General features: G+C 37.2%; 2 protein-coding genes across 5 annotated transcripts in view; one reads left to right on the forward strand and one right to left on the reverse strand.

Moving 5' to 3' along the window:
• LOC127442221 (BMP/retinoic acid-inducible neural-specific protein 3-like) overlaps window positions 1-3,418 on the reverse strand; it is a 180,051-nt gene extending 176,633 nt beyond the window's left edge. Inside the window, exon 1 of the mRNA XM_051700090.1 lies at window positions 2,680-3,418. The gene's annotated coding sequence lies outside the window, so the exon portion shown is untranslated. The remainder of the gene's footprint in view (window positions 1-2,679) is intronic.
• A 17,663-nt stretch (window positions 3,419-21,081) lies between these two features.
• The window catches only part of LOC127442213 (astrotactin-1-like), a 481,722-nt gene continuing 476,544 nt past the window's right edge, over window positions 21,082-26,259 (forward strand). For all 4 annotated transcript variants that reach the window (XM_051700073.1, XM_051700074.1, XM_051700076.1 and 1 more), the window contains exon 1: window positions 21,082-21,652. In XM_051700073.1, the coding sequence (XP_051556033.1) occupies window positions 21,361-21,652 (292 nt within the window). In that variant the 5' untranslated portion in view covers window positions 21,082-21,360. The remainder of the gene's footprint in view (window positions 21,653-26,259) is intronic.

The raw sequence follows: 26,259 nt of genomic DNA on the forward strand, positions 1-26,259 counted from the left end.
ATTTAAATTAAGCTATTGTCATTTGTGGTAGTCTGCTGTATTTTCCACCACCTAGCACTCATAGAACCGACCCACAAGATCAGGAATATTTTATAATTAAATGAAATACCTGATTTGCATAATTATTTTAGTGAAATAGCTAGTAAAACAGCACATGCAAATAAATAGTGAAATCAGTGGCCGCTATTCATTATTAGTAAATTCCCCCTCAGAGTACATTTTGAATCCACTTTACATTTGTTTGTTTTTTCAGAGACAGTGAATATTGCTTGGGCAGATCGATAGTTCTTTTAGAACTTTACAAAGCAAACGACTGCCATATACACAAACGTATGCACACAAACACAAATACACATACTGTAAGTGTTCCCTCCGGGACTGGAAATTGAATTTTGTGTTCAATTTCTCCACTTTTACACATCAAATACCTCTGAAGGCTTCTTGGTAAGCAGAGAGAGTGTGGACTAGGGAAGCATCATGGGCTTGTATCCCAATCACAAAGGTCTGCACATCACAGATGCAGAAATATTCCACATCATCTCCTCACCTTACATGGATTAAATCTTTCTTGACAGATTCAGAGGAAATCGATAATGTTTAGATGACAAACTGGATGGATAGACCTTTGTGAAAATCTCCAATAACAGGATCAGTATTGTAAGCTGATAATCATTTGGTAATCTCCTACTGGAAGCTATGTCTTTTATTCAATGGCTTTGGCATAACAGTATTATTTATGGTTTTAAAGGGATATGAAACTCAACAATGCAAATTCTGTTATCATTTACTCACCCTTATGTTGTTCCAACCCTATTATTACTTTTTTCTTCCATGGAACACAAAAAGGTATGTTAAGCAGTATGTTAGCAGCAATCACCATTCACTTTCATTTTTTCATACAAAGAAAGTGAATGGTGACTGAGACTAACATTCTACTTGACATCTACTTTTGTATTCCCTGGATGAAATAAAGTAATATAGGTTTGTAAGGACACAAGATTGATTAAATGATAAGAGAATTTCCATTTTTCAATTTCAATTCCTTTAAGGGGCTGGTGATGTGAATACGATTCTGTTTGTGTGAGGTTGTAGAGTGCTTGTTTCAAGAGTTGTGCATTGCTCCCTCTGCAGGCATCATAAAGAATCAAATCTGCACGAGTCTGCACTCTGGTTACTGCTGTTTGAAGAACTGAAAAAGTGCTATCAGCCTATTTGCCTTTCTCCAAACAGTTAATTTTCTATTAAATACAGTTGGCCTGTTGGTTTCCGATAGCTTTTTGTGGCAAAATTGTGAATGCCTGAGTACCAGGTAGGTGTAAACAATATATAATATGTATTTAAAGTTTTGGGCACTGCTAAATAATGTGGCTCAAAATTCTATTCTGGCCACAAAAAGATGTCCTGGTTCATTTGTTGTGAAGCTATGGCAAAGCTACACCAGAAATCTGCTTTCCAAAATGATTAAAATTGTAACCTACTGTTAATCCAAAAAAGGAGGGAGAGCAAGATGTTTGATGGGGTAGACCAAGAACTGTTTAAATATTTCTGCAACAGATTAAAAAGAAAGCTGCTTTTTATTTTGACAGAAAGGGGTATTCTCCTACAACATTGGAATCGTCAGCGTGCTTCTGCTCCGCCACTGCCAGAGTGAGGAAAGAGGCTTAATTTACATATGTGAGACAATGGACTGTTTGTGCAGTCTCTTAGCACACTGCACCACATGTGCCCTCAGACAAGTGCAAAATACAAGATCTACACAACCAAAACATCAAAGAACGAGAAGACAGAAGTGGTTCCATCCTACACATCAGTCCTTCTCTGGTCGGCTGCTCATAGTGTCCAGGCAGACATCCAAGCCAGACTGCGAGGAAGCCATCCTGAGTCACAGTAGCTGTGGGGTGGTTTTGTTTCATCTCTTTGCTGCTGCTGCTCATGCTTTTTTTTTTTTTTTTTTTTTTTTCATACTTATGTTCAAAAGCTTCAGAGTGAGAAAAAAGTTTGGAAAGGGAGCAAAAGACTTCTTCCATGTTTTGAGAGCACCCCTCTGGGTGCTTGTCGTTGTGCAAGGAACTGGAAACTCTTGGAGCAAGCTCCAGATTTAGTTCGAGAAAGCATTGTGGGATGAAATTAAATTCAGTTTAATGAGATGAAGGCAAATGCCCTGTAGAAGGCTGCTACACCAGTCATGATAACAGCAAGCCAAGACAGCAATATTTATAGTATAAACTCATCATTATGTACTAGCTACAGTAGGCAGAATATTCCAAAATTAACTCGGGGTAACCAGAAATAACTTACATTTACACACACACACGCACGCACGCACGCACACACACACACACACACACGCACACATACACACACATAAGAAAATAAATGCAAAATAAGCCTGCCTATTGGTGAAAATATTTGTTGTGAAATAGAACCACTGTTTGTACCACACACATTATCATTTAAATTAGAGCAATCAATTGCCTCTGTGGTTTAATGACTTAAATGTCGCCTCTACTTAAATTGAATCTCTTTTTCTAAATCCAAAACGAAGTTCTGGTGCTTATGTTAAAGTCACATTATTACGGAGAACAGATTCTCACACTGTAACTATAACAGAATGAGCTTAGTGAAGTGACATAACCCAGTATAGATGGTGTGTCCAGTGAACTGTAAAAGAGTACTCACCCAGACCGTGAAGGGTGGTTCCACTCTTGTCTCTACAGTGTCCGATCAGCTTGAAACGACAATCAGGATGTTTGATTCTCTTAAGTGGAGGAATGCAGCTCCTACTCACTCAGCCCCGTGCTGTCCCTTTACCTCCTCCGCTGTGGTTTTAATGGGCAGTCAAAAGGGTAATCCAGGCATTGTATTGACCCACCTTCTTGCTTCAAAGAGAGTGCAACAAAGTGCAGTCCTTTTAGGCACAGTTCTTTATGCATGTGGCACGAAGAATAAAAATATGGTTAACCATTAGTTTTTCCCCCCCTCTTTCTCTTGGTTTGCTCAGTTCAAGGCAACGATTAAAAATAGAATAAAAATGTAACTTTCGAAGCCAGTACTGTAGGATGAAAAGTCCCAGCTTTCTGATATTTGTTGGCAAACCAAATCAATAAATAAAAATCAGAGGTGCATTTCTGATCCCCTTGATCACTTTATATTACACAAAAGCAAGCAGGATAAAAGCAGAGATGTGGCTTAATATGGTAAATCCATACAAAGCTGCTGTTTCCTTCAATTTGTATGCATTATCCAGCTTTTTCCAAGTACAGAAACTGCACCTGCCATGGTTAATCTGTGATATCCATTGACAGTCTCAGTATGTTTATGCCAGAGTAGTGGTAGAGCTAGATTTGAGCTGCCCGTGCTGTAGTCATCACTCACTGCCAAGCCCCAGAATGGTGAGCCTTGCGCAGAGGAGAGCTACTCCAAGTCTTTCAGGAAAGCATCTCTTTCTTTTCAACTAGCTCTGTCCAACTGAGACCAGTGGCCACACCCCTTGCTCTCTGATTGGCTGAGCCCACAGTGATGTGTCGAGAAAGAAGAGTGGAAGGGAGAGGGAGAGAGAGGGAGAGTGTTCAGGGACTAAAGGATAGACTGAGCTCTGTGAGCCCTGGAGGGACAGGATGGCTAATGAAAGCGAAAATGCTTTTCTCCCAGTGCTTTAGCCAAATTTGTTTGCTACAAATGTGTTGTGACTCCTGGCAAACTGAATTTATACTAACAATGTATTTTAAGGGATCTGTATCTTGTTCTTTATACAATAAAGGCAAAAGTGAGTTCTTGTCAGCTTAGTGTCTTGTTAGTGCCAGATATCCTGGGCATTGAAGGAAAATAAAATGTTAAAACTCTGTGCATCCATGCATACCGACAAGGTAGACACTTGATTTGAAGTCAGTTGATTTAAAAAAAGAGATGACAGATTGGTGAAATTCTTGAAAAAGTCCCATATCCTTTATGGAAAATAGTATTCTATGACATACAGGAACAGCTGAGAGGGTTTTCCAAAGTCTCTCTTGCAGACATAAAACTTACACTGAAAAAAATAAAAATAAAAATGAAAGGAAATCAACATGCTGCTTCCAAATGTTCATGCACCCTGAAATCCCATTACTGACAAGCATTTATTCTCATCAGACATTTTTGCATCAATTCAACTATGATCACCTAGTTGTGCTACTGGTAATATCTGCAACATGGGTTCTGGTCCCATGAAAATTAGGAAGTAGTCGAGTTCATGTAAACAATGGTGAGGGTGATTCTGAGGTTGCATATGTGCTCTAATATTACATTTTTACTCCTGACAGTTTTGTTTAGGATCGGAGTTTAGGTTAGGGGGTATGGTCAATAAAATATGATTTCCTGTTGATTGAATTATATCAGTTACAACTAAAAATACAGCTCACTTTTGTCGGCACCCTGTGGGAATTTCTCCAACAGCACTTCAAGCTTTGGCCACTAGGGACTGCATGCAGTAGTTAGAATTTCGGTAAGCACAGAGCGATTTTAGCAGCAAAACCTTTTAACTCCTGTAGCCAAATTCATGGTGTGGTCAGTCTGAAAAATGGAGAACAAAATTTATCCAGCATACAGGGCTTTTTAAATCCCAGATACCAAGAAATATTAATTACTTTGAATCTTGAGAAAAATAAATAAATAAATTATATATATATATATATATATATATTATAAACACTTGTTAGTCCAACAATATTTCCCCAAATGTTGTTCCATCTAGCCTAACAAAGTTGTCTGAGCAAACAATTTCGTATTAAACAATGTTGCTGATTTGCAAGCTCCCAGCATAGATTGCAGCATGAATAAAATATATTGTATGGTTTGTGCTATAGGCTTATTGTTTTGCTGTTCATTTACTTAATTTATGCTGTTGTTGTTGTTTTTGTCATTACTGTTAGTTATTTGTTGTGTTCATCTTTTTACTTTATATTTGTTGATTGTCACCGTTATCAAGGTTTGTGTTAGGTGTTGAGATCTGTGCATTTATTTTTAAACTATTGCATGTAATTTTTTTGCTTTTCAAGATGTTCTCTTCAGGGGCAAAGATGGCTTTATGAAGTGCTTGCTGAAATTTACTTCATGTGAGTTGTATAAAGCCATTTGTAAGCATGAAATAGTGACACATTTCTTAAATTGCTGAACACAAACTCTGCAGTTGCCTCGACAAGAATTTATTGGCTGAACGGGACATTTTGCATTTAGTGTGTTAACAAATTCAAATTGGCTAAACATGTTACTGCTGACAATTATTAAGGGGGTGAGGCTGATAAGTTTGTCAGGACACATAATGCAATGGAGGTTAATGTCTCTTGTCTCAAAACAACATGTTACTGATATTATGATTAATTAAATATGGCATAAAATGAGCATGTTTCACAACATATACTAGATAATTTTACAGCTGAATCAAGTTCATTTATACCAAAGTTGGATATGATGAGTTCAGCATTCCTCTCGTGTATGGCTGACAACTATTCTTATTCATCACAACTGAGAGCTTTTTCCTGCTTCCAACTGGAACATTTTCTGCATATCATTTGTCTACTCTGCCTGGATTTGATAAAAATAAGCTAGCTAGGTCTCTGTTTGTGCCAGAAGCATTGCAATTCTATTTGCTTTGTAAACCTCACAACACTTTGCACAGTTTTGTGTCTACAGAAAACACAGCAAAGAGCAAAATTGTTGACACAAGCAAAAGCAAAAAATTAACAGCTAAATGTCTTTTAAAATACAGCAGAGAATAGTTTTTATTTTATTTATTTATTTATTGCTATCTTGTCTTTGTGAAATCGGCAAAAGTAGGCAGAAAGTTCTGCTGCTGAAATCAGTCAGTTTTTACAGAAATTCGAACCACTGCCCCCAGTGGCTGAAGCTGGAAATGTTGTTCAATGTATGGGCATGTGTGCGCTCCAGTTTCCGAGTGAAGTCCGTTTCTCAAAAAATGAAAAACGAACTAAATAAATAAATAAGAAAGCATGTGTTCCCTATCTGTCACTCACTCGACGTTGTGTTGATGTAGTGACACTAGGGGTCACTCATGGGAGCCCCAAACACCTCTGCTTTTTTGAAAAAAGGCCAATGAGAATTGGCGAGTGGAATTTGCATGAGGAAGGACCTTCTTTCTCAGGGACGGGGCACCATCTGGCACCAACGACCAGACCTCTGAAATCTCCACGTCTGGCCCCTGGATGGGACGCGGAACACCTAAGTGGTAGACACGATCACTCAGGCTAGGGCTCCCACTACGAGGCGCCTGTATGCCTTGAAGTGGCATATGTTCGCTAAGTGGTGTTCTTCTCAACGCGAAGTGCTTTCCTTCCTGCAGGAGAGGCTGGAGGGGTGGCTGTCCCCCTCCACCCTGAAGGTGTATGTAGCTGCTATTTCATCGCATCACGATGCAGTAGATGGTAAGTATTTGGGGAAGCACGACTTGATCATCAGGTTCCTGAGAGGTGCTAGGAGGTTGAATCCCTCCAGACCACACCTCGTCCCCTCATAGGACCTCTCCATAGTCCTTCGGGGTCTACAGGGAGCTACCTTTGAGCCCATGGAGTCAGCTGAGCTTAAAGCACTCTCTTTGAAGACTGCCCTCCTGACTGCACTCACTTCCATCAAAAGGGTAGGGGACCTGCAGGCGTTCTCTGTCAGCGAATTGTGCCTGGAGTTTGGTCCGGGTTACTCTCACGTGATCCCGAGACCCTGACCGGGCTATGTGCCCAAGGTTTCCAAGACTCCTTTTAGGGATCAGGTGGTGAACCTGCAAGCGCTGCCCCAGGAGGAGGCAGACCCAGCCTTGGCGTTGCTGTGTCCGGTGCGAGCTTTACACATCTATTTGGATCGCATGCAGAGCCTTAGAAGCTCTGAGCAGCTCTTTATTTGCTTTGGTGGACAGCAGAAAGGAAGCACTGTCTCCAAACAGAGGATCGCCCACTGGGTCATCGACGCCATCACGATGGCATATCAGGCTCAGGACAAGGGGTTACGAGCCCACTCCACCAGGAGTGTGGCGGCCTCCTGGGCCCAGGCCAGAGGCGCCTCTTTGGCAGACATCTGCAGAGCAGCGGGCTGGGCAACACCCAACACCTTTGCGAGGTTCTACAATCTCCGGGTTGAGCCGGTCTTGTCCCATGTATTGTCAGACATGAGCAGGTAAGTTCCGGGACAACTGGCCGGGTGTACCGCTTGCGCATAGCGCCTTTCCCCTCCCTTGAGGTGAAGACGTGCACTCTTGACTCCCAGTCATGTTCACAGACTGTGATTCCTGGATGACTTTCCTCCTTAGCCCTCTGGCAGCTGAGTTTGTGGAGAAACTCGCTGACTGGCCCAGTATGTGCTCTAATGAGCCCCTGTACTGAAGTAGGTGCTCCACATGTGCTGGTTCCATGAAGGCGACCCCATGTGATATCTTCCGAATAATTGTTTCCCTGACGGCAAATTGCATCTTCCTTGGGCAGAGGTCCCACTGCCCCCGGTCGCTATGCTCTTTAGAAACTCCTCCCCCTTCGGGTAGGACCTACCATGGGACCTATCCACATGACATACTTCCGACAAGACTCGGTATGGCCATGTGACGTATTCCACTCAAAATAACCCCCCCCCCCATCAGGGACACCCCCTGATGCAGACACTTATGGCTCCCAGTCAGTTAACAAATTCCACTCTTTTTGGGGAGAAAAGAGAGGGAAAAGAGGCCTTGGCTGGGCTAGCCTGTCCCTATAGTTGGGCAGTCGACTGGTTCCTGATGGACCGTTCGACGCTCATAAGAGCGTTGGGGGAGGTTACGTGACAGCCTGGTGCGCTGGCTACGAGGCACACAGCAGTCTGCCCATCACACACCACCAGTTTACGCAACACAGTTCAGCTAATTGTGGCGTTTTGTATAGGGACCCCTAGTGTCACTACATCGACACAACGTCGAGTGAGTGACAGATAGGGAACGTCCTGGTTACTTTCATAACCTCCGTTCCCTCATGGAGGGAACGAGACGTTGTGTCCCTCTTGCCACAATGCTGAACTACCCACTGAAATGGCCGGGACCTGGTCTCGGCTCCTCAGCACAAAACCTGAATGAGTGGTTGCATACCAGCTCCTTTTATACCCGTATGTCCGGGGGAGTGGCATACAAATTCCACTCGCCAATTTTCATTGGCCTTTTTTAAAAAAAGCAGAGGTTTTTGGGGCTCCCAAGAGTGACCCCTAGTGTCACTACATTGACACAATGTCTCGTTCCCTCCATCAGGGAACGGAGGTTACGAAAGTAACCAGGAAGTTTTTCTGTTTGTTTGTTTGTTTGTTTGTTTGTTGCTTTTTAATTGATACATGATTGTTAGAAATGGTTCAGCATGTATATTGTTTGTTACTTTTATAATTGCCTCAATATTATTAATAGAAGATAGATTCGAGTGGCAATTTCAGAAGACACTATTTGACAGTTTGAATAAAGCGATAATTATGAGATTGTTAACATATGACTGCACATTCAAAACAACAGCTGCAATAATATTCTGTGTTAACTCCCTTCTATTTGAAGTGCAATGTTCCATCTCTAGGTTATATTGTTACATTAATTGTGCTGGCATACTTTCATATGTAATACCCAGGGTTGGGGAGTAACGGAATACATGTAACAGGATTATGTATTTAAAATACAAAATATAAGTAACTGTATTCCACTACAGTTACAATTTAAATCATTGGTAATTAGATTTAATTTAGATTTACAGTTACATTCAAAAATGATTTTGATTACTGAAGAGATTACTTTGCATTTTATTGTCATTTGTTTCATTTAATATTTAGTCTTTTCAGATGGAAAACATTTATACATATAAATGATGCGATCCAAAGTGCATTTGAACAGCGGTGAAACAATTTCTTATGATGTGTTACATTCACACGAGCAGACAGAGAAGTAAGTTTGAAGTAAATTTGGAGCAGAAGAAATAGAAAGAATCCTTGTGTAAACTGTCAGCTTTACACTAAGCTAAAATGCTATTTCTAGTCATTTTACATGCACATGTTACCAGGCACGGTCATATTTTCTTAACAAGAAAATTCATGTTGGATCATAATTTCCTTTTTTCTAGTAAGACCTTTGATATTAGGGCAAAAATCATATTCTTGATAATAATTTTTGTATTGTTTTCCTGTAAAAATATTTAAAAAAATCCTTAAAACAAGATCAATTTGTTTTAGAAACAACACTACATAAGATATTTAGGTTTTTCAGAGAATGTATTTTTAACATGTGTATTTTGTCTTACTGTACTAGCAGAGTTTTTTTAGTCAAAACAAGTGAAAAAATCTACCAGTGCTGAAGAAGTAATCCAAAGTATTTAGAATAAGTTACTGACCTTGAGTAATCTAACGGAATACATTACAAATTACATTTTACAGCATGTATTCTGTAATCTGTAGTGGAATACATTTCAAAAGTAACCCTCCCAACCCTGGTAATACCTGTGACAGAATGTTGTTTCCACAGCTTCAATGTCACAACAGTGAAGCAAAGTCAATTAGAGTGTATAAATAAGTAAATATGGAAGGACACATCACCAGGAGTCAGGTAATGACATTTTCAGCCCTGGTTTGGTTTATTCCCAAGTTGTCCCAAATTAGAAACCTTAATGACGACCAATAGGCCACAGATGGTCAAACTCTAGGGTACATGAGTCTCATGATCTCCTTCTGCTACTTGCAGCATCACTTTTACGTGCCAACAATACATTACCTTGCCAGCTGCTGCATGCTCAAGGGGGTAATCATTGCCTTGAGTGGAAGGTCAATCCATGCCACTGTTTGCCGGTGAGATCATGGCCTAGTCTGCGTTTGGAGAATGGTGAGCTGGACAACAAGGGTGATTCATCTTTGGGGGTGAGGGGGCAGATACTCCCCATCCCTATTCGTCTTATGATGCTGACATATTAAAAAACACTCTGAGGGTACAATCTCTGGAGAGAAACCTGGCAGACGTCCACAGTCAAACTGGACACAAGTCATCCTGTTTTCTTTTCTCTCTCTGTCTCTCTAGCATCTGAACTCATCTGAATGAGCGTTACTTCACTGATGTCTAAGAGATCAATGATGGTTGTTGAGCTAAAAGAGATACATTTTAAAAAATTAATGTAGATTAACCTAATTGTGCTAATGCCATAGCACTAACATTTACTGAAAACATAAATAAATGAAATCACTGTATGTCAGGGCCATTCTTTGACTCATGGAAAATAAATCTAATTGTACATCTATTGCTTGCCCATGAAGAATGTACCGTTATTGTTGTTTTTCCCAAGCTTATGAGCTTGGTAATAATATTTTCTCAATTTTAAAATTAAACTATATTAGACTCCAAAATTATCTCTTATGCTAGCATACAAAATGTCAAAATAGCTTGGACTGTGTATTTCAGGTCTGTCTCCTTGCAGTTCATGCCATACAAACAATATTATGATCTGTCATGACTGTGACTCTGGATATATCAAATTATTCAGATATTCTTGGCTCTTATTTCCCAGTTTTCTGTGTACACAACATCATTGACTGGCAGACAGAACAGACTTGCAATATATTAAACATGATAGATGAGTGGACGAAAGTGAACACTTAGCCCATAAAACCCTGCTGAAAATCTCATCATGCTTGCTCATGAAATATTAACATCAATCACATATTTACATACAGCTGCCTGAATTTATTAATATGCTTTGAGTTAATCAGTTTGAATGTTCATCATATCTCAGAGCTGCCCTAAATATGCATTTCCTCAATCTTTTGAGTTAATTTTCACTTTGTATGGGTGTTTCCCAAAAATTAAAATCATTTACTCACCCTCATGCCATCCCAGATGTGTATGGATTTCTTTTTTCAGTAGAACACAAAGAGTTTTAGAATAATATCTCAGCTCTGTTAGCCCTTCAATGCAAGTAAATGGTGATCAGATCTCTGCAGCTCCAAAAATCACATAAAGGAAACATAAAAGTAATCCATATGACTACAGTGATTACATTCACATCTTCAGAAGCGATATAATAGGTGTGGATGAGAAACAGATCAAAATTTAAGTCCTTTTTTTTTTACTCTTAACCTCCACTTTCACTTTCACTTTTACTTCTGAAAGTGAAAGTTAAAGTGAAAATATTGAGTAAAAAATGAAATATATATTGTTCTGTCTCTCACCCACACATATTACATTGCTTCCAAAAATATGGATTTAAACACTGGAGTCATATGGATTACATTTGTGTTTCCTTAAAGCTACACTGTGTAACTCGGGAGCGGATTTAGGCATGGCAACATGGGCAGACGCCCGGGGCGGCATCTTGCCAGGGGCAGCATGGTGCCCTGAAGGGGGGTTGGGGTGGGGTGGAGTGGATAGAAGGGTGTTTCGCCCAGGGCGCCATACAAGCTAGAACCGCTACTGCCTCTGCTCTTCTGTGTAGATGAATCTGATGATTTGAGGAGTAACCATGGTGATCATCTTATCAGAGGGAATGTCACTAATGACAACAAAACTCACCCCCTCCCTTCAAAAGTAAATAAATAAATAACAAAAGTAAGAGAAAGACGGATATCCGAAAATATGTCTTATGAGCAGGTAAGTAGCATATTTTCAGCTGTTGTTTTGACTGATTGAAAACAGTTGTTATAAAATAAATAGCATTACAAAAGTTAGGCAAGATGACATTAGACATAACGTTTGCTAGTCATATCAGATATAATCAAATGGTGGAAACTATTATAACTTTGCTTGCAGGCAAATAGACCAAGGTAGTAACTAGTTTGGAGATTGGCATTGTTACCAGCATAAAAGTTAAAATGTTTCCATTGTCCTTCCTCAAAAATTAAATTGAAAGCACTGCAGTATAACAGTCCATAATAAAATGCCCCATTAGAGTGGCTAACACTATCTAATGAACTACCGCACTAGGAGAGCTACCTAGCTAACTATCGGTCCAATATAATATCTTACCTGTCCATCTCTGGGATCTTTTTCAAGGTTTTAAATCCATTAAGAGTTGTCGCCACCTCTGTTAAGCCAATCCAATGTTGTTTTGTGTTTATTTTGGGCTCTGTTGCTTTCCCTTTTTGCTTGCAGACTCTTCTCGGTTCAAGGTTTGTTTATTTTGAAAAAGGGTTGACTTTTTGAATGATCCATGGTCAATGTCGCTCATTTGTAGTTCATTCAAACTACTACCACACCTATTACCGCACATATACATGCACTGTAATGGCTGGATCTTCTTTTCGTTATGGACATGACATAAACACGCACGGACGAATGACGGAAGTATGCAATTTCCCACCAAATCTGTCCCGATAGCTCTAAAATATAAATAATTATATAGGCTTACCACAGTGAAACGGGGTAAGGCAAAAAACAGTTTGGAAGACGGAATGTTGGTGTACTTGCTCATTAATTAAATTTTGTTAATTTCTAACAAAAAAATCTTACATAGTGTAGGTTTAATGTGATTTTTGGAGCTTCAAAGGTCTGATCACCATTTACCTGCATTGTAAGGATCAACAGAGCTGAGATATTTTTCTAAAAATCTTCATTTGGGTTCTGCTGAAAAAAGAAAGTCATACACATCTAGGATGGCATGAGTGTGAGTAAATGATAAGAGAATTTTCATTTTTGGATGAACTATACCTTTAGGGAAGTTAAAGTGTTGCAAAACTCGAGAGTCTGTAGGTTAGTATCTGAGAACTTGTGCAATACATATTTGTGTTTGTATTTAAAATTGTACACACAGCTCCAGGGCTTTATTTTTGTTTTATCCAATTTTCATGAGAGTGCAAATTCTAAGTGCAGTTTTCACAATTACCTATTTCTCAGGAAAATAGCAAATGAACATACAATACACCCACAATTTGGCAACATACACCCACAGGTAGGCAGCACAAACACTCACCCACACCCACTTGCGCTTTGCGCTGCCTACCTGTGGGTGTATGTGTGCAAATTGTGGGTGTATTGTATGTTAATTTGCTATTTTTCTGAGAAATAGGTAATTGCGATAAGACAATTCAGAGGCACATCTGTTTTCAGCGCAAAGTCCAAACTCAATTCCTGCATGTGCAGTTTGGAGATTCCACCAGCAGGTGGTGATAATGTTCATGTTCAATCTCTGAAAATATTGTGGAACATCAAATTATGTCCATGACAATCACTATTGTAGCCATTTTATGAAACAAATATTTATGAGATTTGTGTTAACTATCTATAGGTCATGGTTTATTTTTCAATTATTATTATTATTATGTTTATATTTACAATTGTATTTATGATCTAATTTCTATTGGTATTTTTTCCGCCTGTTGTTGTAAAGTGAAGATTAAGTCACTGCAAATGGGACTAGTGGAAGAAGTTGGAGAGAGTAAAATGTTTGGATTTGGTATGGTTTTTTGACCACTTTGTCATCTTCACTATATTTTTGTTTTGTTTGAAGTGTAATTTGAATATAGAAATATTTTTGGTTAAATTTTTTCGTGTTTCAATAAATTAAAGCTTCACTATGTAACTTTTGGCCCTCTAGCGGTTAAAAAATAAAACTGCATGTGTCTTGCGGAAGAGCATTATTTTGGCAACAAAGTAGGCAAAGTCGTGCTTCGGCTCTGCTCCTCTGCGCGGATGAATGTGGTTCCAGTCACCAATGTACACATGGATACAGGATATCTTATCAGAGCATAAATAACAAAAGAAAGGTAAAGACGGATATCTGAAAACATGTCATCTGAGCAGGTAAGCACCATATCTTATGCTTTTGTTTTGACTTATTGGAAGCATTGATGTTTTGAAATAAATGACATTACAAAAGTTAGGCAACATTTATTAACATTAAATATAACAACTGATAGTCTGATAAGGTCAGACTTTGTGAAATTTTTATAACTGCAGGATATTCTGGCCAAATAGACCACGGAGTAACTAATTTATAAACTTTCATTGTTACCAACCAGTGGTCAACATCATTTAAAGACTCACATGTCCTTGGCTAGCCTAGGACTAAAGGATTTATTTATATAAAGTATTGCCATTATAAAGAAAAATACACACGTGTGCTAGCAAGTGAAAAGTTCTTCACCGATTACAGTATAATTATTGTATTTACCTACACATACACAGATGTGTGTGTGATTACACAATTATACATAAACCATATCAATAAAATATCTTACCTGTTGAGTAAGAAAAAAGCCATCTCTGGGTCACTTTTAAATCCTTTCAGATCTCTGAGTTGTCACCACCTCTGAAAAGCCAAGCCGATGTTGATTCGGGTTTTATTACGGACTCTCTCACTTTCCATTTTTGCTTGTAGACTCTGCTCTGTTTGCCATTTGGAATGATCCATTGTCAATTTTTCTCATTCGTTGTGACAACAAACTTTCATGTTCACACTACTCCCACATCATACAAGCGCTACAGTAGCCGGAACTTATTTTCTCTGTGTACGGATATGACGCGAGAACGTAAGGGCGAATGACGTATGTTTGCGATTTCCTGCGAAATCCATCCCAAAAGTTCTAAAATATAAATCATTATTATAGGTTTATCAAAGTGTATTTGGGTCAAGTAAGTATCAGAAGACTACAACGGACAGTTCGGACTGCTGAGAGGATTATTGGTTGCCCCCTGCCCTCCCTTCAAGAACTATACACTTCCAGAGTGAGGGAAAAGGCTGGAAAAATCACTCTGGACCCCACTCACCCTGCCGACTACCTTTTTGAACTGTTGCCTTCTGGCCGACGCTACAGAGCTCTGAGCACCAGAACCATCAGGCACAAGAACAGTTTTTTCCCTCAGGCTATCCATCTCATGAACAGTTAAAATTGTCCCATTGAGCAATAATTATGTGCAATACACAGTTTAGTCTTTTTATATTTATCCAACACATCCTGCCTCTTCTGCTATAACATTCCCTTGCACTGTATATAACAGATTTGTATTTGCACTACATATATATATATATATATATATATATATATATATATATATATATATATATATATATATATATTAGTTTTATTATGTATTCTATATATACTTTATTTTCTATTCAATTTTTATTTTTATTCAATTTTTATTTATTTTTAATTTTTTTTTAAAATAAAAATACAGCAAAAAATTTTGCTGTATTGTATTGTTGTGCACTGGAAGTTCCTGTCACCAAGACAAATTCCTTGTTTGCGTAAGCATACTTGATAATAAAGCTGTTTCTGATTCTGATTCTGATTCTAAAGACATGGTTTGGAAGATGGATTTTTGTTGCACTCTCTCATTAATAACATTTTTGTTACATATTGTAACTTTAAATTCATTTTTCAAAATCAACTGGTAGAAGTGAAGTGTGTTCCAATCACTGTTAATACTAGCCTTGATTTGTGTCAGTAGATGAAAATGATAAATAATACTTACATTCTCCATAAATTAATCAAAATCCTGATGAGAACCATATTTTCCATGCCTATAAAAGGAGCGTGTCACATTCAATAAGAATGCAGTTAATGCACAAAATAATTTAAGTTCATATTTCTCTTCTTCTAATTCATTGCATACAGTTAATATACACTACCAACTTCTTCTGAATGTGCTGTCTTTGTTTATATCACTGATGCTTAATAGGGAATGGACTATATTATATGATGCAGGCCATGCCAGAGAAGAACCTCAGAAATAAATTTCACTCGACCCAGCCCATTAGCACTTTGTGCATGAAATCTCGGCAAACCCATTTGAGCATAGACACCGCATGCTTGCACAAAAAATACCAAAACTTCCTGGCCATGCCCATTGACTTTGCATGTATGGCATCGTGCTGCACTTAGCACGCTTTAAATAGGGCCTTAAATAATGTGAAAATTAGAAGTTGATTGTTGAGATTTGCACTCAAAGACTATTGTCATAAACCAATATTCTGAGTTTGTTGAAAACAAATTGACATTCAGAGAAAAACAATGAAATACACTTTACATCCAGTCACATGTACTTGTGAATTTTAATTCAGTTTCACAGTACAAATGTGGGTTATAACCTCTCAATTGATGCTGCCATTTCAAATCTTCGCTCCTTATCTTTTGCAACACTTTTACTGCCATAGTTTGTGTGCTGTTTCAGCAGAATCTTCTGCAGTGCTTCATCTTTTTCTCCAGCTAATTGGTTAAGAGTTAACACCTTGTACAGGCACAAGAGTGTAAGGAAGTCTCTAATTTCAGCAAACATCTGGCCTATTTTACAGCAAGGCTGGAAGGACACCTGCCAGTAAATAAATCACCCGTCCTGCAGAGCATGGCGTTTTTAGTTAATCATCTTTTAGCAGAAGTGTACTGTGAGGTAGACATTTCCTGAAACAAATACAGTCTAAGGGGGACAACTAGAACAAGGCTATAAGTATAATTTCATATAAGTACATGATCTACTGAACATGAAAGATCAGCCTATGCTAATGTCCTAAGATTTTCATTTCCAAGAGAGATGAGTTATATACATGGGGATTATTTTGACTTCTAAATCTAACAAGATCTTTAACTTGCCAACAGTGCTTGTGCATCATATTTCAATGAGTGCTATTATTTAAAACTATTGTTTGTCCCATAATAAAGCACTGCGTGCGACCTACTGTTTGAAGATAATTTTGTGTTCCATTTCTAACTCGGTGGAAAACATTTTGAAGCTGTAATTGTAGAATGAATTGGGGAGAAAGCTGTGTGTTTGGTTAAAATGTTTCCAGATTATTCTTTGACATCTTTTTAAAGAAAATTGTGAGGTAACGCTTGTGTATGTGAGCGTTTATCTGTATGCACGTGCATGAATATGGTATAGAAGTGTAGTAATTTGTAGGTTATGTTGCGTGTATGTGCAAGAATGTGTCTCGCGATAACCTCTGAAAAGCTTGTAGTTGTTTGGCATTTTATGAGAATCAGCATAAATGTGAACATGCTGTTCTTTTATATTAGACCATTGTACTGAAGATTTTGAGTATGATTTGTTCTTAGAAAAGAAGCTTATGTCTAAACCCTGTTTCACACTATTTAAAATTCAAGGACATTTTATTAAGCATAAAAACAATATGCTGGATGTACAAAAGGTTTTAAATCCCTGAGTGATAGCTGCTTGGCCTTAATTTGGCATGTCAACTACAGCATGCAGCCTTCTGGAAAACAAATGGAAATATTGTTTCCATTTTCCATTTCTAAATCTAAATTTAGTTTCCATGGGTTTTGCAAGGGTTGAAGTCGCTGCAAATGCATACCAATACATTACAAAGACAATGGTGAAGAAATTCACAACATAGATTTCTAGATTTCATAAACAAGCTCTTATTTTCGAAGATAGAGTTCATGGTATCCAGTTCCAGTAAAAACTGTAATAAAAAAATACAAATAAAAAAAATAAAAAACAATGAAAAAACAAAAACAAAAAAAGAGACAAATTTCCCTCAATACAGACATCTGTTATAACAGCATGATATAATATCTGGTTTTTGGACCTCATAACTGCAGATCATGATTATTGCAGTGCAGTTTTCTTCCACTAACATGAATAACAGCACACACAGTTTGAGTTTTGTTTCGCAATGTACAGGATAAAACAACTAGTTTAAATCATTATTATAAAGTCATATATAATATAAAATATTAATGAATAGATTTGCAGAACAATACATTTGACAATGTCTGATAGCTTGATTTTGATCCTTAAAGAGATAGTTCACCAAAAATATGAAAATTCTCTCATCATTTTCTCGCCCTTATGTCATCCTAGATGTGTATGACTTTCTTTCTTCTGCTGAACACAAACAAATATTTTTTAGAAGAATATTTCACCTCTGTAGGTCCTCACAATGCAAGTGAATGGGTACCAAAATGTTGAAGCTCCAAAATGTACACAAACATGGCATAAAAGCAATCCATCAGACTTCAGTGGTTAAATCTATACCTTTAGAAGCTAAATGTTAAGTGTGGGTGAGAAACAGATCAATATTTAAATCTGTCTTTACCATATATTCTCCTCCTTGCCAAGTAGGTGGTGATATGCACAGAGAATGTGAATCGCCAAAAATAAAAGAAGAATGTGAAAGTGAAAGTTGAGATTTAGGGTAAACAATTATTTAAATATTGATCTGTTTCTCACCCACAACTATCATATCGCTTCTGAAGACATGGATTTAACTACTGGAGTCTTATAAATTACTTTTATGTGGCCTTCATGTCGTTTTGGAGCTTCAAAATTTTGGTACCCATTCACTTGCATTGTGTGGGTGAGAAAATTATGAGAGAATTTTCATTTTTGGATGAAGTATCCCTTTAAGCAGTAAAAGAATAACTAAGAGTGAATGTTGCATTTGATGTTCATTTGAATGCTATTAGATCATTGTGGTGTTTATCCCTAAACATGTAAGCAATTGCTATAATAGACACTTTGGTCTATTCAGAATAACATTCTGGACAATTTTGTCATTTTGCACGTTTTTTAAAAGATGGGATTGTAGCTTATGGAGATATTCCAGTCATCTTTGTGCACATTTGCCTGCTGGCATTGCTGCTGATGCCAGCAAAGGGACAAGAGTTTGTGTCATGTCTGGTTAGATTCCTCAAATGCAGAGATAAAAGGTGCTCCCATTCCTCAGCTGAAATTGGAATCTAGCATCATTCACCCATAAAATGAGAACAAATAGAGAGGCTGTGGCATCAAAAATTATGAGATCAATAATAATGATATAATTATCACCTTACAATAAGGTCTAATACATTAACATTAGTTAATGCATTAGATATTGTGAACTAACAATGTAAAATAATCTTTAGAGCATTTATTAATCTCAGTTATTTTTATTTTTTATTTATTTTTTATTTTTTTTCTCGAGAATATAGCCTACTTTTGCTCATTGTTAGTTCATGTTAGTTCATAATGCTAAATTACTAATGTGGACATAAACAACCTTATTCTAACATGTCACCATTATCTTGATTAGGCAAATTATATAATCTCAATCATCACTCTCTAAACACAGAGCACAGTCTCTTTTCAGAATGTTTAAATAAGGGAGACAGACAAATCAAAGGAATAATGTCACCATGCTATTTTCACAGTTCACTATGCCCCAGGCCTGATATTACCTTTAGTTATGTGTAAACCACAGACAGTAATAGCTCATTGAGTGTTACAAAAAGGTTGCTAAAAAAGAAAAGGATTTCACGGCCATGGGATCTCAAGTGTAGTGATACCCCTCTCCCCCCCACCACCCTCAAAGTTCAATTATTTAGCAGGTCAAAGCTGAAATGAGTATTGTGCCCTTTCATCACAAAAGTGCTTCACACTTTGCTAAAGCCTTGCTACAGTGCTGGAATAAGCTCAAGATTACACAGGGAGATCATTCTTTGGGGCAGACTGCACTGCTTCATTCATTCCTGCTTTTTTTTTTTTTTTTTTTTTTTTTTTCAGGCTTGCAGCTGCTGTTTGTTTCAAAAGATGCTCTTGGCTTCTGTCTTCTTTGCTTCAAAGTTCTGCTGTTCTTCAGTGGTCAGTAGACTGTAAGATATTCAACTGAGATTCTTCTCCTATTGACTCTCGTGTTTTGCATTTATATCTACGAATGTGTTTAACATTTTAGGTAATGTTCATGCCAGTGTTTATGGCATTAAGTATCCTTCAGAGTGCATGATAAAAACATTATGTATATGGATCATTGACAGATAAGGTTGTCAGAGGTGATAGAACATCTTTAACAATCTAGTTTAAAACACATGTGTCAAGTTTGTAGAAATGTAATCTTTGTGTCCATGTTGGTTTTATACATTTTGAACAAAAAAAAAAAAAAAACATTTATAACATTTAACAAAATATTTAATGACTTTAAAATTTCAAGTAGTCTAACCGTCAAGTAAAAGGTATTAAGATGTTTTCAAAAAAGTTTTCAGTTATATTATTTAAGACAAATATATATATATATATATATATATATATATATATATATATATATATATATATATATATATATATATATATACAGTACCTTAGAAAATTATGTTTGAAAAGTTTTTTTTTTTAAATTAATGATTAAAGGAATATTAAATACAACTTATGCTTCATTGACAGCTTTTGTGGAATAATGTTGGCGTAGTGGACTAAAGCACTGAACTGGTAAGCAAAAGATTGTTGGTTCAATCCTCACAACCATCACCATTGTGTCCTTGAGCAAGGCACTTAACTCCAGGTTGCTCCAGGGGGATTGTCCCTGTAATAAGGGCACTGTATGTCACTTTGGATAAAAGCGTCTGCCAAATGCATAAATGTAAATGAGTACCAAAACATATTAATTTCGACTCGTCGAAGTGACAGTGAGGCATTTACCACGGAAGTGAATGGGGCCAATCCGTAAATGTTAAAACGCTGTTTCAAAAGTATAGCCATAAGTTAGGCTACACATACACAAATATATACACAGCATTATTACCGTACTGTATATACAGTATGTGTATTTATGTATTTTACAAATATCAATAAGTTTTCTTAGGGTTACTCCATTTTACCTGCACAAAATGTGCCTTTTTTTAACAAAAATGTTATATATATATATATATATATATATATATATATATATATATATATATATAGATAGATAGATAGATAGATAGAGAGATAGATAGATAGAGAGATAGACACATATATATATATATATATATATATATATATATATATATATATATATATATATATATATATATAATTTATTTATTTATTTTTATTTTTATTTTTTGCAATTGAAAACATGATACATCATAGTAGAGGTCTATTCAAGTAATTATTTGGTGTGAATTGCATTTTAATGCATTTCTGAATAGATCCGGACAAAAATTTAAGTTTGAAAATAGAGGAAAAACAGGGAGTGGGTAATTTACATGTAACCTATGAAAAGCACCATAATTTCGATAGCACGTCAACATCAGCTGGACAAAGTAAAAATAACTCCGCCTGACCTGTTTTAAAACGTTAATCGGACCATTATACAGTATGTTGCTTTTGCTAATGGGTGCCCATTGCAACAAGCAAAATCGTTGTAACTGGCTTGAGGTGAGGAAGTCCAATAACGGGCTCTGATGCTGCGCTGTTCCGCCTCTCGCGCTGTCTGTCACCACTAAGCCAGTCGTGTTATGATGCCAACACGATTATTTAGCCTTTGTATGGAGAATATCTGAGTCTTAAAACCTGCATTTATCAATTATTTTCTCGCAAACAGCAAGTCCAGAGGTTCGTGCGTTGCAAACCCATTCCTCGCTCATCATCCTCCAGCTCCCAGTTACTGCAGCAGCCTGGAAACGCAGAGCCAAAGCCGCCGCACAGTCGCCAGCAAGATGCTACCACCTCACTCCGGTCTGCTTACCGGCATTTTGTGGCTCGTCGTCCTCAGTTTCGCTGTTGTGCGATGCCTGAACGGCGAAGAAGATCAGTCGCAAGACATGGAGTGCAAAATGAAAAGTGTGACGGTGTCAGCTTTGCCGTTTTTGCGAGAGAACGACCTGAGCATCATGCACAGCCCGTCGGCCTCCGAGCCTAAGCTGCTGTTCTCCGTCAGGAATGATTTTCCCGGCGAGATAGTCGTTGTTGACGACCTGGAAAACACCGAGCTCCCGTACTTTGTGCTCGGTAAGTGCTGTATTTGCTAATTTGTTTAAGATATATGCTATTCATTGTTGTGACACCAGTTGTTTATTAAAAGAAACAACAGTCGCAGGCCTACTCCACAAACACTAATAGGTCAATTATGTACTGTAAATGTTCTTTGTCTGGAATTGCTATGCGGTGAAGCTGCGGATATGTGCTATTTGCACTAAAGGACGCATGGCGCTCTTTCAGCAGACAGAGAGGCAGACAAACAGAGGTGTTAAATGATGAATGTGTCAAAATATGCAGCTGTGCGCCCGTAGAGATTCAGCGTTTGATTGACACCAAGAGCGCTCATATTAAAGAGAGTAAAGCTCAAAGCGCTCATGATCGCTCAAACAGTCTCTATCGCTCAACACAACGTCTGACTGTCACGACTCAAGTTACATCGCGTGTACTCAGATTTGTATTCGCATGTTTATTTGTTGTTTAATTCGTTTTTATACCCGTTAGCAGCCTCTTTATCCTCTTCCTGCTCACAGTGCAACGGGCAGAATAACTACCGTAATGACTCTAGAAAACGGGTATCTTAAAATTCATGCACATGTAATTCTTTCACATTTTTAAAAACAAAACGGAATATTCATGTGAATTACATAATGTCTGAAAGTTTAAATTCGTGAATGCTTAGAATTGCCAACAGCTCACCCTCCAAAGGCTGAGCAAGTGCTCATTCATTCAAGGAGCAGTGTATGTGTGATTCCCTGTGTGCTGCAAAAAGATCGGCCCTAAATCTAGGCACGATCGGCCGATCACGGATTTAAAACGAATATAGGCCGATTTCGATTTGTGCGCCCCTATTACAAAGTGTATCAAGATTGAAAAAAATAAATGTATTTTTATTGAATATTGATGGAGCAACATAATTTGTGTGAAAAGAAATAATGGAAGATTTTTATTGTTTTTAAAAAATTTTTTCTTAAAGGTGGCAAGGTGGGTTTACCCCACACCTGGTTAAAAGGCCCCCACACTTGTAGTAAAAGTCCCCCAGGGGGTTTATATTCAGTTAAGGTTAAGATTACTTTATTGTCTATTGTCTAGTTATAGGGCAACATTTGTCAACTAATGCATTAGACAGCAAGATGCTTTTTTGAGGAACAAATTAAGATAATGCTTACTCAAAATAACCACTTTAGAAAAGTGTTAACCATTTTCTGTTAATTTAAGTCCCATTTGGCATTTTATTATATCTTAAGTATTCTATAAACAATTGAATCTCCATTGTGATTGGATCAGTCAATGTGAGCCCACTTTAAACATTTTTCATATCAAATATATTCTCCCCACATGTGCGATTATGGGGGCCTGTATCCCCTGCAATGTTTATTTATTTATTTTATTTTTATTTTTTTTACTCCAAATAATGTTTTCACTTATTGGACAGTTATTGAAAACGTTTTTATTTAATAACCTTGAACAAAATTGAAAAAGACAATAAGTATTTTGTCTAAAAATAAATGTAATAATTTCAGGGATTTTCATTAGATACATAAATTTGCAACAATTAAAAAATGATTAAATATTACATCAAATTACCTCAAAACCAATCTTTAGACATTGCATGCAAGGATCTCATGGATCAGGAATATTTTGCAGTCCCTAGTGACAAACAGGTGTTCAGGAAAGTACTGTGGTTGTTTTTGTTGCTATGTAGTTTTTTTCAGAGAAAATCAAATCATATGTGCCTCTAGCCCCATTGTACACTACTTTGCTATTGATTTGACTGAAATTTAAAGAATATACAGTACATACTTTCTAAACATTTAGCCACAAGTAGCTTCAGTAGTTTGTATGAATAGAGTTTGTGAGAGGCTGCAAATGGCCGCTGTCCTTGGTGCTGATATTTCAGTGAACACTACTTGCATGTCTGCCACTCACTCTGAGGTGCAAAAAGAAGCAACTTGAAGAAGTGGACAGTTGTATAAGTCATTTCCAGGTAATCAATATGGACAGCAGATGTGTTGTGTAGTGGTATGTGGCTGTCATAGATAGGGTTTGACAGATGTACTTGGGTTGACTGTTTATTTGGCACTGCCAAAGTATTGTCAAAGATGTCACATTGTCTTTCACTTTAGGGGTGTCTGGAAAAAATGTTAGACAGTAAGTTGACATTATGAAAAAGGCACACTTGGCAGAGAAACAATAAGTGCTTGCTCTTTATTTACATTAAGGCTGGTGTTCAGCATTGTTTTTTTAATTGTCAGGGGGTATTTTATTGATTATGGGTATTGATCCCCCAAAAAGTAGGGGAGACAAACCTTTCTAAATATGCCTCCAAGTTATAATGGTTGCTGCACTGCTGAGTTTATTTGTGCATATGAAAGAAAATCACATTGTACAGTATTTATACTGTTTGCTTATTATGTGATTTAATTCAGACTTTCATACAAATTACTTTACAAAAATTTGAATAAAATGTTATACATAGAGTTGCACAGAGTTTCATCTGAGTACCATAATATTTTTGAATGCAGGAGGAACTGCATATTTATAAACAGAAATCCTCAGAGTCTAAAAAATTGTGTCAGCATGCAGAGCTAACCAGAATTTCATTTTGTTAACAATGTTTGGGTATGACTCATAGCATCAAGTTTTTAGTAGTCAGGATTTTAATACAGTACGTATACTGCAGAATTTAAATATGCTCAATGCTTTCGAGTCCCAAAAACACTCGAAAATAGCATGTGCAGGCTTTGCAGAAACATACAGGTCTTTATATAGTCCAAAATTGAATTTCTTAGGTTTATGGAAACTGGAAAAACTTTTTTCCACCTTTGTTTAATAGCAACTTTATTTTGGGAAAATATAAACTTTAACATCTAGTTCTTGAAGTTTCAGTTTCAATTTTGTCTGTTCACTTAAAAACTGATCATTCACAGTTTATTCAAATTAATCCTCATATACTAAGGTGAATGAGTGGGTTGCACTAAAACAATTCAGCCATGCAACAATGGTTTTATGTTTCATCTTGGGCTTAGTGGTTTGTAATTTCATTCAAAAAATTGCACTTCTCTTTATGAGATAGTCTCCTCTGGCCCTTCAGCCTCTGCCTCACACAATGGCTCTTTGTTTGCATAAGATTGATTGGACTGATCATGGGAAGTAATTTCAAGACTGTGTTATAAATGTTGCCTTAGGTGTTTGCACATCCCTTTGCTCTGTGGTCTTGTTTCCTGATTATAAATGCAGTCTTTACAGAGCAGCCACTAGTCTTTGAACAAGCTATTTTTAATTGGGTACATTAGGGTAATTGGTTCACAAATGCATGGACAAACGCATGCGTGTGCACAGACACGTGTTTTTTTTTTTTTTTTTTTTTTTTTTTCTGTATAATGGTGGGGACTTCCTTTGACTTCTATTGTTTGACATTTGTGCTCCATGGAAGAGAGAAAGTCATTTGGAACAACATGAGGGTGATTACATCTTCATTTTTGGGTGAACTAACAAAAAACACCCATTTAATTAGCTAAAGTAGCAGATGTTTGAAAGATCATGAGATTATCATTGATTAAGTTGTCTGACTATCCTGTAGCGGTGTGCTGAAGTAAAGTAAATACAATAAAATATAATGATCCATGTTTTTCTCTTCGCTCTCAGTGAAATCCAGGATTTAGAGCTGAGCTTTGCTGTGTGTTTGTCAGGAAGCTTCTAAGAGACAGCACAGGGAGATTGTGTGGCAATGAATGGTTTCCATGGCAACAGGAGCTGGAGCTTAGATTATGCCTTAAAGAGTGGTGACATTATGCTTCCACCTCGGAGAAAAACAGCAATTCTACCTCTAACTACATCTGGAGAGAATGTAATGCAAATTCTGTTTTAGTTTACAAGTTTGCAAGCCCTTGGTGTTGAATCCCATCTCTGTCACAATTGATATCTGTTAATTTTTGTTTCAAACAAACAGCTTAATTGTCATTGCACAGTGTGATTACAGTTGTCTTAGGAAATTCCATTGTTATGACTGGATCATAACATTTGGAAAATGTAATTACTGTTTCAATTGGTGTTCCTTTACTTAGTATAATTGCATGGGATCCAATGTGGAAGTAATTAAAGGAAGAGTTCACCCCAAAATTACAATTCTGTCATCATTTACGAGGGAACTTGTGTTGTTTTTAGCACATGAACATGTGGAATAGATATAAAGTGTAAAGGACTAGAAATATTGATCTGTTTCTCACCCACACCTATCATATCACAACACAAGATATGGATTTAACCACTGGAGTCTTATGGATTACTTTATGCTGCTTTTATCTGCTTTTTGGACCTTCTGATTTCTGGCCACCATTCACTTGCACTGACAGGACAAACAGAGCTGAGATATTCTTTGTTTGTGTTCTGCAGAAGAAAGAAAGTCACACATCTGGGATGGTTTGAGGGTGAGTAAAGGACGAGATAATTTTCATTTTAGGGTGAACTATTCCTTTAAAAAAGTGCTATTCTGCTTTCTGACACAATGTCTTTAGTCTTTGGGTCCTCTTAGCCTGCCTCAACAACAGGAAGTTCATGCTTAGACTATGTGGAACATAGGAACAATGCTTAGGTTTCAGGAGAAAACTGCTCAAAATGGTCAACTTTAAACAACAATC

Source organism: Myxocyprinus asiaticus, chromosome 6 (assembly GCF_019703515.2).
Source record: "Myxocyprinus asiaticus isolate MX2 ecotype Aquarium Trade chromosome 6, UBuf_Myxa_2, whole genome shotgun sequence".
NCBI lineage: Eukaryota > Metazoa > Chordata > Actinopteri > Cypriniformes > Catostomidae > Myxocyprinus > Myxocyprinus asiaticus.